Below are 19,169 nucleotides of genomic sequence, written 5' to 3' on the forward strand. Positions count from 1 at the left end.
TGTCTTCATACTCTGAACTTGCAAAAGAATTTGCTGGGGCAAACCCTTATGACATGTGCTTTTCAAAATCCATTGAAGTGTCATATCCAAGCACAAAGAACTATTTCCACTGTATTAACGTGAGTTATCATTTTAAACAAAGGTAATTAGATTTTAATGTAAAAAATAACAAATGCAAAGAGAAAACAGGATGCAAGGGTGTGTCTTTGGCTTCAGGTGACAAGACAGAAAACATGCCTTTCTGACAGGCTGTATTACCCAATGCAAAAGTTAGACCTGGGATCCCTATCTCCATTCTCTTGTTGTGACAATGAGAGTAAGTTCTAGTTCTCTCACTGAAGACAGGAAGAAAGGCAAAATCCTGTGTGCTGGTTTGAAATAAATTATAACAAGTACTTGTCCTATATACTGTTTCTAAAGTCTAAGACTGAATAGCATCCTGGAGATATTTCTTGGGATGCTGCAGTCAGGGTCTACGTTTCAGGACTGTCTCATGCAGCCTAGGGCAACTGGTCAATCTGTTATAATCTGCTGAAAAATTGGGTTTATAGTGTTAGAGATTTTCCATGTAGTTAAAGTTAAACTTTTGTTAGGAAAACTTTCTCAAATTCTTTTTTTCCCCCCTAAATTCAGAAACTTTATTTTTGGCAGTTATGGAATGGAAACCTGCGTGTAAAAAAATGAAGAAATTGTACTACTGAGTATTTCAGGTTCATAAAAATGCACAATATTGATCCAGTAAACCTTCAGAAGAAGAGAGTCATTTTTTAAAGGAAAATCAAATTTAAAAGAAGGCTTTTGCATTAAGGCAGTAGTAAAATAGTCCTGAATCATAATAAGAAAAGCACTTAGAGAAATGTTGCATATGTTTATGACAGATTTTCTTGGTAAGGACTCTGGATAGGGCTATTGTCTGCAGCCCCCACTGGGTACATATCTCAGAATGAAACAGAGTTGGACTAGGTTAGTAACCAAAATAGAGCTCTCTTAGGAAAAGGTATGTGAACAAATGTTGTTTTGATGATTCAGACTACTGGTGGCCTGACTATTTGCAGTAGGTAAGCATCCAGTGATGTTGTGTATATAGTGTTGGTAACCTGGCCAATTTTAAAATTTCATTTAAAATCTCCTGTTCTGTATCAGTAAGACTAAATTAATTGTGTATGAAAGCTTGTGATTCTCTGGTCTTAACTATTGTGCAGTGAAACTATATTAAAGGAAACGATACTGTTTCACACAAGAGAGCATGTGGAAATGGATGCTGTGATCTCTCTGATCAGCTCAAAAATTCTTTTGGGATGTAAGGTGCTATACAAATATTTAACCCTACAATACTGTACTTCTGTAATTAATATTAGAGGGGGCTAATGAGGTTCAGAATGTCTCCTCAAACCCTTCAGGAACTACAGAACATAAATGAAGACAGTGAGATATCAGATTGGTTAAGCTCAATGGAAGGAAATATTACAAAAAGAGTTTTTGTTGTTTTTTGTTTTTTTTTTTACTGTGTGGTCCAAATTCTCAGTTTCAGATTTAGAACAGATATGAACAAAATACCTCTATTTTGCAAGTCTAGTTATGTATAAGCTCCTACAGAGACAAGACATTAAGAATAATGGAGTTCTTTTAATAATACAGTTAGGAATGACGATTTACCACAGTTATGGATAAAGAAATGTGACCATAGCTAAGGAGAAGAGATTATGCTGGTGTTTTTTGTTTTAAAGGGGGAGAGGAAAAAAACCCCTATAATTCTTGTCACAGCATGAGTCTTATTCCCTGCTGTTCCATATCATAGTTTAAGATTACACTTTTATGACTTTGGGACTGGTATTGATTCTTTTTGCCTTCTTTCCAATCTAGTGGTAAATCCAGTAGCTTTTAAAATTACAGCTTTAACTATTGCTCTGGAATTGCTCTGCAATGGAATTTGCTTTTTCATCACATTCTGGGATGATGAAGGAGACTAATATTTCTCCATAGAGTTTTCTGAATTTTTCATGAGTCAGCAATCTTTTCATGCTCAAAATATACTTCAAGAAAGCTGATTTTTCAAGTTACAGTTGAAATGGAAAGTTTTGCTTCTACTTATAGAGATACATATATACATGTGTACATATATATATGAAGAGACAAAGTGAGACCCACCCACATACCGCAAAAAAAGTTTGACAAATTAGAGCTAGTAATCTGCTCTTAAGAGAGAGGATTTTATTTGAGTTTCTTAAGATCATTTTGCTTTTTATTCATAGTTTCTAAGATACTAATTTTACTGGATCTAGAACTAAATGATGTTTTTCTTTCCAAAATATTTGAAAGTAAATAAAATCATGTCTTTTATACCACTTAGGAAAAAAATGCAGTGGAAAGACAGTATTTTTTCAATTATTTGTGTGGATGAAATTTGGACTTTTCTTACCTGTTCTCTTCATATGGCCCTTGGTAATAATATGGTTTAAATGACAGAAATGATTTAAAGACATGGATACAGCAAGCTAATCTCGATACAGCAACCTGGATCTCTAATTATAGAGTAACAATGTGTTATATATGAAATAATTCTACATTACACATTATATAACAACACATTAATACAGTAATCCTTTAAATGCTTATGAATAAGACTTTAATACAAAACATGACATTTTACTATTGATATGACATATACAGTGCATGGTCTTTTACAATATTTTGCTCTTACTTTTTTTAATCTGTTTCCAAGTGGTAATTATCTCTAGGGAATCTGACTTAGCTTATGTGTTTATACAACAAACTGCCAAAGAATATTAACAAGCAGTTTAAATGGCTGAAATCTCACACTTACCTGCAAACTTGATGTGGAATTTATTTTCAGGTTTCAATATTTGGACATACAAAGGACAATTTGGAGCAAAATCTTTAACTGCCCATGCTCTTAAAATGGTTTGATGATCCTAAAATGAAATAAAGAGTATGAGGTGATGACAGTGAAATACAAATAATCATCATGTTACGTTAGAAAAAGAAAGAGCTTCCTCTGAAAAGTCTGATGACTCTTCAATTGCTGACTGCATTAGTGAGATAACTCATTACAGAAAGTGAGATAACTCACTTTAATACCATACAACAGCAGCTGGTGTGTGTGTTTATGTACGCATCCATTTATATATTTACACACACAGACAAATCCGTAACTCTGCAGACACAGAAAAGGCTGAGGTACTCAATGCCTTCCTTGTCTCAGTGTTCACCAGCAAGGTCTCCCAGAACTCTGTGCTTCAAGGTAGGTTTAAAGGAGGAGGAGAATGACCAGCAGCGGATGATTTTAGTCAGGAATTACTTGGGAGAACTTGACTGTTACAAGCCCACAGGATCAGATAGGTGCAGAGAGAGCTGACCAGTGTCCTTGCAAGGTTGCTGTCTATCACCTCTGAAAGATGGGAAAATTAGGGGAGGTCCTCAACAACTGCAGAAAAATAAATTGTTGCAGCTATCTTCAAACATGACCAAAAGGATGATCTGGGGGATATATTTTTGGGCACATGAATATTGTGTGTCTCAGAATATTCATTTGGATATTCTCATATCCAAGTTATACTGCCATCTGGATGGGTGGAAAACTATATGGGTATAAGCTGGTTGGATGATCTGGCTCAGAGGGCAGTGGTTGTACTCTACCTGGAGACCTGGGACAAATGGGGTGTCACAGGGGTCTGTACCTGGGATCTGTTGTGCTGAACGTCTTTATTTGTGACCTGGAGGAGCTGAAGGACTGCACACTCAGCAGGTTTGCAGATGACACCAAACCAGAGGGAACAGTCAATAAGCTTGAGGCAGGGCTGTCTTTCAGAGGCTCTAGATAGGATGGAGGAATGGGCCAACAGGAACCTCAAGAAATTCAACAAGGACACAGAGAGAGTCCTGTCCCTGGGTTAGAGTAACCCCCTGCATTGGCACAGACCGGAGACTAGCTGGGGAGCAGCTCTGCTGGGAAGGGCCTGGGGGTCTTGGCAGACAGCAAGCACAGCATGGGCCAGCCATGTGCCCTGGCAGCAAGGGCAGCCAACAGCATCCTGGGCTGTATTATTAACAGGAGCACAGCCAGTAGATGGAGGGAAGTGATTATCCCCCTCTACTCCACACAAGTTAGACTGCATTTAGATACTGCATGCAGTTTTCAGCCCCGCAGTACAGGAAAGACATGGATAATCTGGAGTGAATTCAGCAGAGGGCCACCTAGGTGGTCAGGGGGCTGGAGCACTTGTCCTGTGAGGGGAGGCTGAGGGAATGAAGCTTGCTCAGCCTGGAGGGAAGAGATGACTTCATGGGGACCTAACAGCAGCCCCCCAGTACCTGCAGGGAGGTTATCGAGAACGGAGCCAGGCTCCTCACAGTGCTGTGTGGTGAAAGGACGAGAAAAGGAATGCAAGTTGAAATGAGGTTGACACTGGATACAAGGAGAAACTTTTTCCCCATTGGGACAGTCAAGTAGTGGAGCAAGGTTGCCTAGGGAGGCTGTGTAGGTTTCCAAGACCTGACTGGATAAAGCCCTGAAAAACCTGGTTGAGCCCACAGCTGACCCTGCTTTGAGAAGGGTTGTTGGACTGAAGACCTCCTGAGCTTCCTTCCTACCTGTAGTAAACTATGATCCTATTATAATCTCCTATTTTATTTGTTGGAATGAGGAAGAGATCCCAGTGAGGTATTTTGTCTCTCTCTTACCCTTCTGCAAGTATCAGCAATAGCATAATTTGAAAGGGATGACATTTGGATGTGGAAGAATTGTGTGAAAACTCTTAGATGGTAGTGATGAGCCATGCATAATTAATCCAGATGGATGTATTAGACAATGTACTTCAAAAAAGACTCCACATTTGAGTAATATAGAATGAAGACAACCGGATTTAAGATGTTAGGTTAGTGATAAGTCTCACAAATTATCAGCTCAACACCAAGAATCAAAATAGATCTATATTTTTGTGCAGCTAACACATATGCATAACTGGTGGCAGAATTTAGCCCTCTGCCGATCACAGGATTACAACAAATTCACAGACTTAGTTTTTGTGCTTGTTACTATATGTCAAGTGAGACTTAAATATAGAAAGAACTCTGCTATCCCATAAAGGTATTTGATAATATATTCGTATATTGAATTCCATGAAATATGGTTAATTTCAACATACTAACCATCAGTTTTTATTTGTTTCAGAAATAAAAAGTAATAATTGAGAGCTCCCCATAGGAAACTATTTGACTTGAAATGCCTTGCCTAGTCATGAAATTGGTGCTATTAAAAAAAAGAATATAAAGAATGATTCATTATGTTTGCAGCATCAGCAATAAGGAAAGCTTTCAGACTCATGAACACAAGGGAAAATCTCTGCCTGGAACAGCATGTAATTGACATTTTCAAACTGTAATATTTTAATGTCAATTGAGATGGTACCAAGTAGCTTTTCCGCTAGAAATACTGGAATATGGAGTCATAAGAGGAAGACCTTTTGAGGATGGTAAAATAATTAGTTTATATTTTATCTTATTAACACTCTTATGAAAGATTATATGTAGGATTGCTGTGCCCATCCAGCAGATTTCAGAACTTGCTATAAGCTTTCCTCTTTTGCAGTCACTTTTTCAACCCTTTCTCTTCCACATATGACTTCTCATGACTCTGTCTTGACTTTTTTTGCATTTGGGTTTCTTGCTGTTTTGTCTCAAGGGAATGAAATGCCAACATACCTTAAAAGTAGCAAATGGCTGGATAATGGGATAGATGGGGGTGATACAGCACTACAGTATGAGCAAGAAGCTTGGAGGCAGGTTTGGGACAGATGTGAAAAACCTGTGTCGTTGCAGATATGTTATCTACTCTTTTTATGCAAATGGCATCAGGGAAATATAATCTTCAGTCTCGTTTGCAGTGATGATGTGACTTCATTGCATAGGGTTTGACATAACTAGTTTCCTCCCTGTCCTTTCCACAGCAGCCACGCACAGACCTCATTGACTTGTAAAAGAGGTAAGAAAGGACTGTTTCCTGAATACTACTTCATTGATACATCACTGAGGCTTAATAAAATCTAGGAGAATTATATTTTTCATTCCTGAATGTTACGTACATGAGATAAGATTAAATTTGCTGTGATAAAGCAAAACTGTACCAGCAAATACCATTTTGATTGTACATTTCAATCCTTTTACTTTTCCTCTTTTTCTCCCAATGTTATTCAGATATTTTCCATGAATTTAAAAAAAAAATTTCTCTTGAAAGCATAACTGTTTTTGTCAGAAGGTGAAAGTATTTTAAAAAATAAGAATAAAAAATGCTTAATAAAATACATCCTTCATATGTGAAACAGATGTCTGTCCTGCTTACTGTAGCAGATGAGCAGCTTACATCTTGGTCTGAGATGTCAAAATGACATTTGATAAAATAAAATTTGGCAGAGCTTTGTCTTGCCAGAGAAGAGAAAATGTCTGGTAGGAGACTCTGAAAAGCTGGCAGATTCTTGGTCCGACTATTGAAGTTCCTACTTATCTAAGGGAGCAAAGGAAGCAGCTGACAATTTTTATGAAGTAACTGCTTGTCACCTGGTATTGTACTTTCCTTCTGGAAAGCATCCATGGATGAAAAGCAACAAACAGGTGCTAAAATTTATTAACAACAAAACAGCAAGCAATGAACAACCAGTGGCAGCCATGGCAAATGAGGAGATCCTCTGCTGAGGACTGTAGCTGGGGAGAGAAGAATCCTCATGGACTTTGAAAAATCCCATGAGTAACAACAGCTGTTCTGGACAGGGATCTCCTAAATGTATCTTTTAACTTTTATTTTGACAGCTGTCAGACATAGGAGAGGATCCAAGGTACTCCTAACACTTTGTCAGTTTCTCAGGCAAAGTAGGGTAAAAAAATCAGTTGCAGTTATATTGACAGATACTGGGATGGGCTTAAAATTGAACTTCCTATAGCTCAGTGACAAACCATAACTTATATTAATATATTCCTTAGTAGTGACTAGAGGAAATTATTTCATTTCAAAGCTCTAGAGGGCAGTAAGATAAAACAAAAAACAGAGACAAAAAGCTGTCTTATTTTCTACTTAAAGTGTAAATTATTGCATTCCCTGTGAAAAGGATATCTGAACAACAACAAAAACTGAGAGGAGGAGGTAACATCTTGTTTAAAAACTTCAAACCACATTGACCCTCAGAACCCAATTTCACTGTTCCAATTCATATTCCTGATTTATGCCATTTGCTATGGAGACACAGAATAAGTGACATCTCTGAATCTTAAATATTCTAGGAGTGCCAAGCTCCCAGGCCTGTAACAGACTTGAGAGTTGAGATGTGACTAGAGCTAGCAGGATATCGCATAGGTGGCTGGGTCTGGAAACCCTGGGGTTCCCAGCTCTGGGGAGCCCTAATGGCAGGCTTTTTGAAGGAACTTTTTAAGCATTCTCTGAGATCTCAAATCCCAAGGCAAGCTGGCCTTCTTTAGACATTTTTGAAACTGATAGATTTTCTGGACACGTTCCAGTTCTCATTAGCTGGTATTTCCCAGCAAACGTTTCTTGTTTGGAAAACTCCTAACTCATTCAAACAGTGGCATTTACTGAAGTTGTAGCACATACTTGACTTTGATGTGTAACATGAGCCTAGGACAATACCTTCTTTTGAACTATAAGCATCATTTGTGTAGCTTATCCTCAGCTGTCATGCTCCTGCTATCTTATGTTCTCTTATCATTTCTTTTTGCCATTTCTCTGAGAAATACTGTTTTTTGCCAGAGCGAAGAAGAAATTGACAGACGACAGTGTGTAAAGGATGGAATAAGGGACAGAGAGTTTGGACATGCATAATCAACTCCTGTTTGCACTTGGCAAAGTGAACATCTGAACTAAGAGGTCAAAATAGTTACACTTTGCTTTACACAGAAAGCTACAAAAGATGAAGAATCACCATGTGGGGAGAAGATTTTTTCATTAAGTATAAGCCTGGATAAGAAAACTTTCTGAAAGGTAAAGAGAATGAAGGCACAACTCTATAATATAAAGAGTGATTGTTGATTTCAATGGCAGAAATTGCTTTCTGGAGCGCGGCAGGCCATGAGAAGAATATTATTTGTTTTACAGCAGATTGTTGAGGTCTGTAATTGCAAAAGGGGGAAGTGTTGGTATATGCAGTGCTGCCAAGACAAGGGCCTTCCCCATAAGCACTGATTATAGAGGAGGAAAGTCCTTAAAATATATAAAATTCAAATAAAAAGGAAAAGAAAAGCTTGATTCATGTTATTCACTCTATCTGGGAAACAATCTGCTATCTGCTGCCACATTATGACTAGCCACCCAGTCACCCAAAAGGGCATTCTGTCCCAGCAGAAGATAGCAGGATTGTCTCTTCTGTAAGATTTGCCTTTTTGGATGCTCCAGGTATAGTGATAACTGAAAGCTGATAATGGTCTGTATTGGAAGAGACGTGCCGAAATGTGCCAGGTCCCATTTTGCTATTCCCTGGGGCACACTGGCCATGAGGGCAGAAAGGCTGCATGGAGAGAGTTGTAGCTGGCTGTAGCTCTGAAAGCAAAAATGAATAGAATTGGCCAGAATGGATGGAAGATATTTGGAGTCTACTGGCCTCCCTGTGGGAAAGCTTGGCAGAGCTGAAAATTGCCCTTTCTTGGTATAAACTTCGGAGGGGTTATGAGCAGAGTGGAGATGCACAGCTTACATCTAAGTGAATCCTATGTCAGTGCAGATGTCCTTACAAGTGTGGAAAGGTACAAAGTACAAGAATGGCTGTGAATCACATCCTTTGATTGTATGGGATTTCTCATTTCTGAACTGTTTTACAACTGTCCAGTATATTCTGTGAAACAAGATGTTGTATCTGAATCAGAATCAGCTGATTCTGAGCTTCATGGCTAATTTAAGCAAGGCAATTTAGTATTTTTCTTCAGTGTCACAGAAGTAACCGGTATTTTCATAGGTATTTACAGGAACTACTATCTATTCTTATACTTAAATACCCTAGTACCTCTGTCACTTCCAAATAGTACATTCTGACTACTTGCCTTACTTGACATTTTCTCTAGGACTACTTGCTGCCCATTCAGTGGCTTTCACTACTCTGTTTTCAAGTCTATTGCTGATTAATTGAAATCAATGCCATTAGTTCAGGAAAAGTCTGAATATCACAGAAGGAGCACAGATTCATTTCTTGGAGAGTTCAGTGGCTTTATGCAAGTGAAGAGTTTAGCCCAGAGTCTTTAGCTTTGAAATAAAATACTTTTTACAGCATTGTGATGTTCTACAAAAAATTAACAGTTACTTTTAATAAAATTTGCTTCTAGGGGATCATTTTCCTACAGAGGATATAATCCTTTCTTCTTGCTAACTACAGCTTTTGTTGCTTCTTTTGTCATTCCTTCTCTAATAAGCTGTATGTGTAGATATGGTAGTAAGTAGGTTTTGAGGGCAGAGGAAGTAATTGTGACAAGTTATAGGCAATATATCGAGAAACCCTATGTATTTGATGCAAAGTCTTTGTTTCCTATGTTTTCCTGTTCCTAATTTTAACATTTAGAAAACTAATTTCTATTCCTTATAATCTAGCAGTAGAACAGCAGGCTGAGACAGATAATATTAACAGGTACAAATCAAATTAAAATTCTTTATATAGGCACATTGCTTTGTCTCCACGTATTACTATCTTAACTTTTTCTTTAATTGAGATAATCTGAAACTTGTAATTACTGAATTGAAAACACAAGTTTGATCTTGTCAAGCAATTTGCAACCATCCTAATTTAACTCTGTGCATACTTACATCTATTTTGATCATCCTCCCTTGTAGTTCAAGATTGAATTGAATGAAGACAGCTAAGTGTGCAATAATTTAGCTTGTGAATCATGGTGAAAATAGTGAAGTTGTGTTCATAAATGCTTCTTCCTCAGTGACTTTTTTCCTGGTTATTTGCAATCAATAGGTAATTTCACTAGGTTAATGAGTTCTAGCTGATACTAAAATGCTTTTATTCTTTCATCACAGATATGCTGAGTAGTTGCATCAACAGTCTTCCTTTGTGGACAGTAACTAGTCTGACTGCAAATAACCAGTAGCATGGACAAAATCATAATAATTTATTTAAAGAATCTTGCCAATTGGCAAATAAGAAAAATGGTCAGATATTCTTAGAGGTATTGGTTATTTGATATTAGTCACAAATTAATTTATAAAGTTGAATTCAATTCTTACTTTGTTCATAATAAGCATTTGATACTTTCAAGCTTCTAAATGGAAATACCAGCCAGCTGGTATATTTCTTTTCTGCTTTAATAAATATAACTCTCTGAATTAGACATTGAGAGCAAACAGTGCTATTAGTCCAAATAATTTGAATAAAACTTTTGTTTTTGACTGAGTGCTACTCTTTGGAGTGGTTAATGACCAAGTGTCAACAAATCTGTAAGGTACCAGGATATTGCTTATATATATAAATATAATATACAGAAATGATACCTAAATGTTAAAATGATATTCTGCCATTCTTCCATGAAAAAAGGGAATGCATGAAAATGTATTATTCAGCATATAAAATAAGTTTTTAAGAGTACTGTACTAGAAAATGTGTGCATATAAATTTATAGGCTTTTTAAAAAACTTGTTATATAACTAACATACACTGTAAAATCCTAACTTCATTGGTAGAGTTCATATAACTTAGTTTCTAAGAAAGCAGTAGTAGATATGTTATGTGAAATGAGACATTAAATCTAATTTCCTGAATTTGTGAAATCGTGGCTTTAGCAAATCCAATAGAAACCTTTCCATTAACTTAATTGAGATCAGAAGTTCATCCCACTCATGCAAAATCTCTGTGTAAATCAGCTAATTTTAATCTTACATACACAGAAGTCTCAGGCTATGGGAGGGAATATGGGTGGTAACAGTGTACACAGCATGCACACTCATTCTTAGTTATTTCTTCAAAACTTACAGCTGCTGTCCTGTCCACCTCACAGCGGCTACTCAGAATGAAACAAGCTTCAGCATCATCCATTCTAGAAGAAGGGGGGAGAAAAACCTGTTATATGCCAACAAAATACTTCTGTGGACTTGTGTTTCACAGTTCATAGTCTTATATATGCTTTTATCTGTTTTCACCCACTATCTGAATGTCAGCAGCAGTTGTCTTGTGCACAAACACACAGCCTATCAGTGCTTCTTGACTAGGTTCTAGCAAGCTAACTTTTCCTAATGCCAGTGGAAGCTGTGCCAAAAGAAGAACATCAGTGTGGCCTAAAACACACTTATTCTGCAAAATATTTATCTGCCATGAGAGTTTAAAAGGTGGATAAGTAGCACCAGTCTGTTTACTGTGTAAAGGCACAATATTTGGGAGTTGTTATTGATAAGAATGAATATGAGAGGGCAGGTAATAGCCATAATATAAAATTGTCTTGTCTGGTGCTAGTGGAATGATGGGTAAATGTAGTGGAATAATGTGTTAGGGATAAATAACAAACAACTTTGTTTGCACATATTGAATGAATTAACTGTTTTCAGTCTGTGGTTTCTTTGAGAACTTCTAATGCCTAATTATTCTACAGTGGGTACAACTGGTCATGTAATAAAAAGAGTTGAGGTGGAAGCAGAGGTGAAAAACTGCCTGACGGAAGGTCTCAGGCAAGCTTGCTGTTGCACTCTTGCCTCAGTTCTTAATATCCCCCTCAGTGAATCCTACTTCAATTACTGGTGTAGGGAAGTAGAGAAACAGGGACTTGGTCAACCTGCTTGGGAAAACAGGACTTTCTGGGCAAAGAGAAACAGAAGGATCAGAATGGATTTCCTGGAAAGGGGAACAATGAAACAGAAGCTTGGGGAAAATGAGCAGATAATTCACTGCCCATTAGAACTCCATTCTGGAGTCTGGAAAGGGACCCGAGATTCCCATACCTTTTGTCTCTCTGCTGCTAGAAAATGGAAGTGATAGTTGCTAGTAATAGTCTAGCACATTGGGACCCTAGGCTTAGACTGAGACCCATCATTTGCGTACTCTACAAACACAGAACAAAAACAGTCTTGATAAGCTCTTAAGTGATGTGACAAGGGATAACAAAAGTGTATGCAAAAATGAGAAATGTAAGGAAACAGTGTGAGAGTACCACAGAAATTAGCATGAAAGAAAGTGGTCTCATTAGACATTAGAGCAGAGAACAGGCTGAAGAGAGGTTGTTATGGAAAACTGGGGTTACATTGCAGTTGCTTCTGAGAAATTCCTCCTAGACTGAAGGGGGAGTGCAGGTGAAATCACAATGAGACTTCTCTGCTAATCTATTCTGTGTGAAAGAGGGTAGTATTATGTGTTCATAAGAAGGTTACCTCTCAGTAAGGACTGAGAGTTGCAGGTCGTAGGTGCCTTGATGCAAAAAGAAAGGTAAGCCAGGAAAGGACTGCAGTGAGAGGCAAAGTGATGTATTATGAAAATAATATTTCCAGAGCGTTCTGAAACAAGGGTTGAGGGATGTGAGGCGATGTGAAGAACACAGGAGTAGTTTTAAGTGAGGCAAAAATGAGAGCTTGCATGAGAAAACACTTGCACTATGCAGGCATAGCCTACATGGGATGGTAAGATGGTTCCAAGCTTAGGATCCACAGTACGATACTCGTTTTAGTTTGGTAGCAAAATTAAGATCTGTTTACAATTCAACTAAACTAAAGTTGATTAATAAATATGCACAAAGAGATGTCTGAGAGACTGGCCAACGTTTTAATTTATTACTGTAGAAACAGTGATTAAATGTGTGTGTTTTGTGTGAGATCATTCTGAGAAAGCATAGAGAAAAGAGAAGGGTAAGAACAGATCCTTATAGATTTCCCATAGGCAGCTAGCAGTTGGAAGACAGGGGGAGCCTCAAAGGGCTGGAGTACTTGAAAGGGAAAAATCATTGTAACAAAGACAAATCAATATATCCGGAATAGTAATGCCAAATGCAGCTGACATGGAAGAGAGATGAGGATGGAAAGCTAGTTCTGAGTTTTGATTAGGAAGAAATCATGGGAGGCTGTATGAGTAGTTTCAGCCAAGCACAGGAGCAGAAGTGGGAAGGTAAGGTCTTTAATAAAATTGTAGGGAAGAAAATTCAGTGACATTAGTGATGGAACAGATTTTGATGAGAGCTGATGAGGTAACTGGGATCAACGGTATATTTGGATGGTTTCATAAGGAAATGAGGCTCGTGGGATCATAGTCACTCTTCTTTTTTCCGCAATGTTTTTTGAAACTTCTTGAATCATTTCAGCCACAGATGACAAGGATAACAGCCTGAGATTAACTTTCTATAAATGTCATGAATGTCGATAACAGAAATGCTAATAGCATCTCTGCTGAACACATTTATTAGAACTCAGAGTATCTCTATGAGAGAACAGTGTTATTAATGTCCTAACAATTGGAAAAGATTTTTTTTGGCAATTATGCTATTTTTATATGCCAGAAAATCTGAATCTGAGACAAAAACCAATAGTTCCACTGCTAGAGGATGCCAGAAATTAAAGGGACTTTGTATATTAAGGAGAAGATGTGAGAGGATAAAGAAAGAGAGTGGATGTTAAGAGTATTAAGATTTGTGACAGGATTATTAAAAGAAAGTGGAAGAGTACAGGGAAAGAGAAAAAATATTTGAGTTCATGACAGAACATGGGAGAAAGCTGAAGGGGAAAGAAACCAAGCACAGTAGTGTTACTCACTTTCTAGTGCTAGTCTGAAAGGGAGATTTAGAGCCATTTTATTCAGTTACTATATTATTTCAAATGCTCAAATAGAAACAAAGGTTCCAGTCTTGCTGATGAACAATGTGAGCATCAGTGTGGTATCACAAGACAGAATTTATTCTGTTTGTTAAACCTGGCCACACAAATACTGTTCAGAGCACACCACAAGACCACAAAGTGAGGCTCTCAAAAGGTAGGAAATAAGAATGAATATAATACTTGTAAAGTCAAATTGTGCTCTAGGGCATATAAGGTAAAATAGAATTTTTAATTTTCTGATCATTTACTAACAATGCAGTCAGCCCACTTTTGGTATTCCTTTACTTTTTCAGTGCAACCTTTATCATGTCATTTTGACATTGCATTTCATGTATAATACACGCATAAATTTTGATAATGAGACACTTTGATTTTTTTTGTTGGTAAACATTATTTATTAGAAGAGTTTACTGTGTGCCTTGTTATCTTCTTGGTACCTTATGTTCTCATTAAAAAGAAAAATAGCAAACACCTTAGGTACTGGGTTATATTTCATATTAAATCTTCTATTAAATTCCCACTATGCTTCTTCCCTTAGGAGAGGTTAAAAATTATTCTATGACAGGTACATTCAATTAGATGTTCTGTAGGAAAAAGCACAGTTCCACAGTTGACTACCTCCAGGTTATTATAAGTGAAATTCATGACTATCTTTAGGGAACAGCATAATTTTTCTTCTCCTAGTGTGTAGAACAAATGCCAACTAAATCCCACCATGAAATCCTTCTTAAAATCAGCAGGAAAGCAAAAATGGAAACCTCTTACAACTTTCTTTTTTAAAAAAAATCTTAATCCTGAATAAAGCTTTACTGAATTTTCAAATTTTAAACAGATATAGAAGTAGTTGTATTTTCAGTGGCAGAAATTTGAAAAAAACCTGCTCACTAGACTCCTCAGATTGATTTGATTCCTGGAAACAATTCTGCTGGGAAGGCTGACTGCTGCAAATTCTCAGGCAGGTATTGTCTTAATTTTAGATATCTGTATTAGTTGTTTAATTTAAGTGAAGACAGAGAAGTTCTTATAAAGAGCAATGCAGATTACCTAAATCAGTTATTTGCTAAGAATCACCTTCATCTCTCTTTGGAGAGTCTGAAGAGACGATCCTCCTATGTGAATTCCACTGTGAATTCCTTCCCACCTTCGAGTGACTGAGCAATGGTGTTGGGGGGTTTTTTGAGGAAATATGTTTGACTGATGTGTTTTGATTAATGTTATTGGATATTAACTGACAGAGAAAATTTTCTAGAAGTGGAAGTGTGTGGTAAGAGGAGGGTCCTGAAGGAGGAGACTATGGGGGCACAGTGGAGTAGTTGCTTGCAATATCGGTCTGGACTGGGTAAGGAAACAAGACTGTGAGATGGGTTAAAAGGGTAATCATTACTTTGTTTACTTTTCCACCCTTTGGTTGGTCAGGAGGACTACCGACCTTTACCATGTTTCCTCAAGGAACGGGCAGTTTTGTAATTTTCCATACTGTTTTTGGAAGAAATTGTTTTGTTTATATGCACTCTGTTTTAACACCTTTAAAAATTGAGACAGAAAAGACAGTGAAGAAAAATTTGGTCAAATGAAGTAGCTTACAAATATTTATCTCTTGAATTTTTTCAGATATTAGGAATTACATAGATTATATAAGAGATTTCTGCTTTCTAAATACACATGCTTTCCTTCTAACAAAGCTTGTGTTGTCTGTCAAACTTATTAAACAGTATGATGTGAAACAGAAGTAAAAAATAAGTATTAGTCAATATTTGCCTACTTTGCTCTCAACAGGTCTTGATCTTTTAGTGCTGAGCCTTGCAGATAGATAACTCTTTGAGACCACATTGGGATTTGTAACACCCTTCGGACCTGAGCATCCATCTCAGTAGGACACAAAATAACGACATAATAGTCCTGTCAAAAACATAAGGGGGAATAGGCATGTTATTATTTGATGTTACCATCTGTTGTTGCTAGAGGATAATTTAAAAGAAGCTCAGAATGTCCAAAACATTTGTGATAATTCTCAAATTTCATTGAGAAAAACTATTTGAATACAGGTGTTTAAAATACTGAATTCTTTAATAAAAATGGCTGAAGAGTTGTCCACTGCTTACAAAAGCCTTCAAGGTGGCCACTAAAGTACAGATAGAATTTTTTTTTTGGACAATTCTGACATTTCCATATGAACATAATTTTTTAAAACACAATTCACATTTCTGTCATTCTAGCTGGAAGTGTAAGAAGCTTCCCACAATCCAAACAAAATTATCTTCCCCACCTCTTTAATACCTGCCCAATTTTTTCCTCTACGTTAACAGGCAAATCCAAACCCTATTTCCTGTGCTACAGGCTCTGTGCAGAAAAAGTAATGTTGTTCTCAGGTATACGTGTGTGTATGTATGAAAAAGTGATAAATGGGAGGTGTAGCGAAGAGAATGACCGAGGGCTTAGGAAAGGCTGAATACAGAAGCCTTTCTTACTACACACAGACGTTTTCAGACAACAGTGCATTGGATCCGGTGCATCATCTGTACCCTCCAGCTTCCCATTCTGACTGTAAAGGGAATGTATATAAAGCTCCTTTAGGCTACATTAGTAGTATTAGGACCTTTTTTCTTTGTCTCCAGTATATCATAGGGGCTGACTCATTATTTGTGCTAGTTATGAAATTTTGGACTTCAGTTTCTGTATACATCTATAAAAAAAATTGGATTTCTTTGTATATTTGCTTATGTCTCTTACTAGCTAATTAATTTGGGGAATATTTGGGATTTGTCAAACTGCTGCTTAGCCACTTGAGGATTTTGTTTTGTGATTTTTTTGCACTACTTAATGAAGTAAGATACCACAGGTAACTTAGTAAAAGGTATGGAAATAGAAGATGTAGTAAAAGAAATGGTCTATAGCAAAGCTAACAATATTGAATCCAAATCACTAGTTAATATAAATAGATTTTATATGATCAGATCTGAATATGGACCCACTCATACGACATCTTTTTGCATTAAGAGTGTCAGGGAATACATACACTGAGAAAATCTCCTCTTGTATGTAATCTATCTAGATCTTTGTCATTTAATGTATATCTATTTCTTAACTGCAGAGGATCTAATCTTCACAACATTGGTGAAAAATGAAACAAAATGCCCAAACCAAAAGACTGTTTGACTTGTGAGGAGTTCTGGGTGCAGTCCCAAAACAACAGGAAAAATAATTTGAACAATTTTTATTTATTTTCTATTTTGAGATAGAATAAAAGGAAGCTACATGGAAATACTTGTTTCTAAAAGGACTAATATAATTCAACAAGACAGTATTTCTGTCTGTTTAATCCATTTATCTCAATTTAAAATGAATGTATCCATACTGTATCTCTGGTTCTTATTGCAATTACAGAGTCCCAATCCTGTCAGCTATTCCCAAATGCAGTTTTACAAATTAAAAGCCATTTCAGAGGACTGTCTGCAAAGTACCAGTTGAGTTTTTTTTCTTTTTTTCATTGTAAAAATACCTGCAATCTGGGGTGAGCATAGAATTCATTTAAGAAATCCATAAGTAAGTCAATCTTCAGAGAGCTGACACACAGCACGACATGTTTTTCCGTCTGAGCTCTGTGTCGACTGTAATTACCACCAGACTTTTGCCTCTCCATCCACAAATATGCCAGCTGTTCAAACTGCAATAGATGCCAAACGTCAGTGAAATATAGACAAGCAGATGTGCAGTACAACTGGATCATGACTTAACAATGTCTCATTGTTCAGCTCATGTCTGTATTTAGCTCCTGAATATCTTATTAGGAGCACTTTCCTCCTGATGTCTTTTTTCTTTGTAAAAAAAATTTGCTAGTAAGTGGGTGAGATGAATGACAGGAAGGTTGACAAACTTAGCACTATGGCCAGTCTCTAGCACTCAGAAATAATGTGGGGGGGACATTAAAATATGAGATGACACTAAATTACAAGATTTTAGAAAGAGAATAAAGGCTGTACCTTATTTACTTTCTGTATTTCACATTTCTGAGCTCTTTTCCAGTGCCATGTGGCCTAAACGCTGTCATATATTCAGGTCACTGTAAGCATAGATACTCTGCTAAAGGCACCATTTTATTTATGGTCTGGGCAATGACTTTCTTCACAGATTTTATAATATTCTGAAGGTGACAATATCTGTATATTACCATCAAATCTGTATACCCTCTCTTACCTATTTTACAAACATAGATACCACTTAAATACATGGCAGCTCTTAATAGAGCTATTTTATCTTTGCCAGCTGAACATCATATGCAGGCTAACAGTGAAATCTGTTTTGTGCTCTTATGAACGGGAAATCTAGTGTGCAATATGTTGGGAAATATGAATCAAAATTGTTAAGTATGTAAGAGCATTGCTTTAGTAGACTGAATTCTTCAGGCAAAAGATAATATTTAAACAATCTGTACTATTAATAAAACATATAAATACCATTTCAAAGCTTCTTGGAAGTTATATACAGTTAATACTGAGCTCAATTGAACTATATGCCTGTGTGATAGCTGTTTTTTCTCATCCCCATTCAAATGATGGAGAGACTGAATCATGACTAATAAGTGGTTTCATATCATAGCAGGACAAAAGCGCAGGAGAGAATGCCTCCCACATTCTATGTGGAACACTATATGAAGCCCCTTTATCACTACAAGACTATAAAGTAAAATAGCTAATCGTAGTAAATTGGTGTAAAAAGGCAGTAAATTCCAGGTCATTAACTGGTAATGCAGAGACCTTATGTTTTACCATCCTGGTATCAGGTGCCTGAAGTGTATATTAGAATTACATGAAAGTTGAAATTTGTTTCTTGGGAAATTTAAGAAATTTTCAAATTTCTTAAACAAAACATATTTATTTTTCAACAGAATATATATTTTAATAAATTTCTACTCCACTGAGTGGAACTATAATTGTGTTAGTGCATATGTTTGTGTATGCAGACATTAAATATTTAGATATAATTAAAATGTTCAGATAATTTCAAGGGTTTCTGTGCTGTGCTCACAGTGAGCTTTAGTTCACTGTCAAAGAGGCAGAGTTTGGAAACCACAGCCATGTGAGAAACGTTGGAGCTTTACATTCTAGCAGGGCTACTGCAGGTTTTGATAGCTGTGCACAATGTCTTCCCGCATCCCTCTTTTTGGCAGGAGGTCCAGGTCATCTGTGATCACCAAGTATGGGTCAATCAGCGTCTTGGCAGGGCTGCCCTGGAAGCCCCAAGGTTTCCGTCAGCCCACAATCAAACAGATGTTTGGTGCAAGTTTAACGAAACCGATAACAATTCCGTGAAATAGTTGGATTTGACAAATCAGCCTTTTCCCCTTGAAACTGTTAGAAGTTCTAAACCTATG

The 19,169-nt window shown here is 36.9% G+C and overlaps 1 protein-coding gene across 3 annotated transcripts in view; it reads right to left on the reverse strand.

The window, feature by feature from the left end:
• KCNT2 (potassium sodium-activated channel subfamily T member 2) overlaps window positions 1–19,169 on the reverse strand; it is a 166,359-nt gene that overhangs the window by 56,128 nt on the left and 91,062 nt on the right. For all 3 annotated transcript variants that reach the window (XM_026089181.1, XM_026089180.1, XM_026089179.1), the window contains exons 10-13: window positions 17,298–17,462; window positions 15,561–15,697; window positions 10,983–11,046; window positions 2,825–2,933 (exon numbers count right to left, since the gene is read on the reverse strand). In XM_026089181.1, the coding sequence (XP_025944966.1) occupies window positions 2,825–2,933; window positions 10,983–11,046; window positions 15,561–15,697; window positions 17,298–17,462 (475 nt within the window). The remainder of the gene's footprint in view (window positions 1–2,824; window positions 2,934–10,982; window positions 11,047–15,560; window positions 15,698–17,297; window positions 17,463–19,169) is intronic.

This window comes from Apteryx rowi, unplaced genomic scaffold (genome assembly GCF_003343035.1).
Source record: "Apteryx rowi isolate R43461 unplaced genomic scaffold, aptRow1 scaffold_80, whole genome shotgun sequence".
Taxonomy (NCBI): Eukaryota; Metazoa; Chordata; class Aves; order Apterygiformes; family Apterygidae; genus Apteryx; species Apteryx rowi.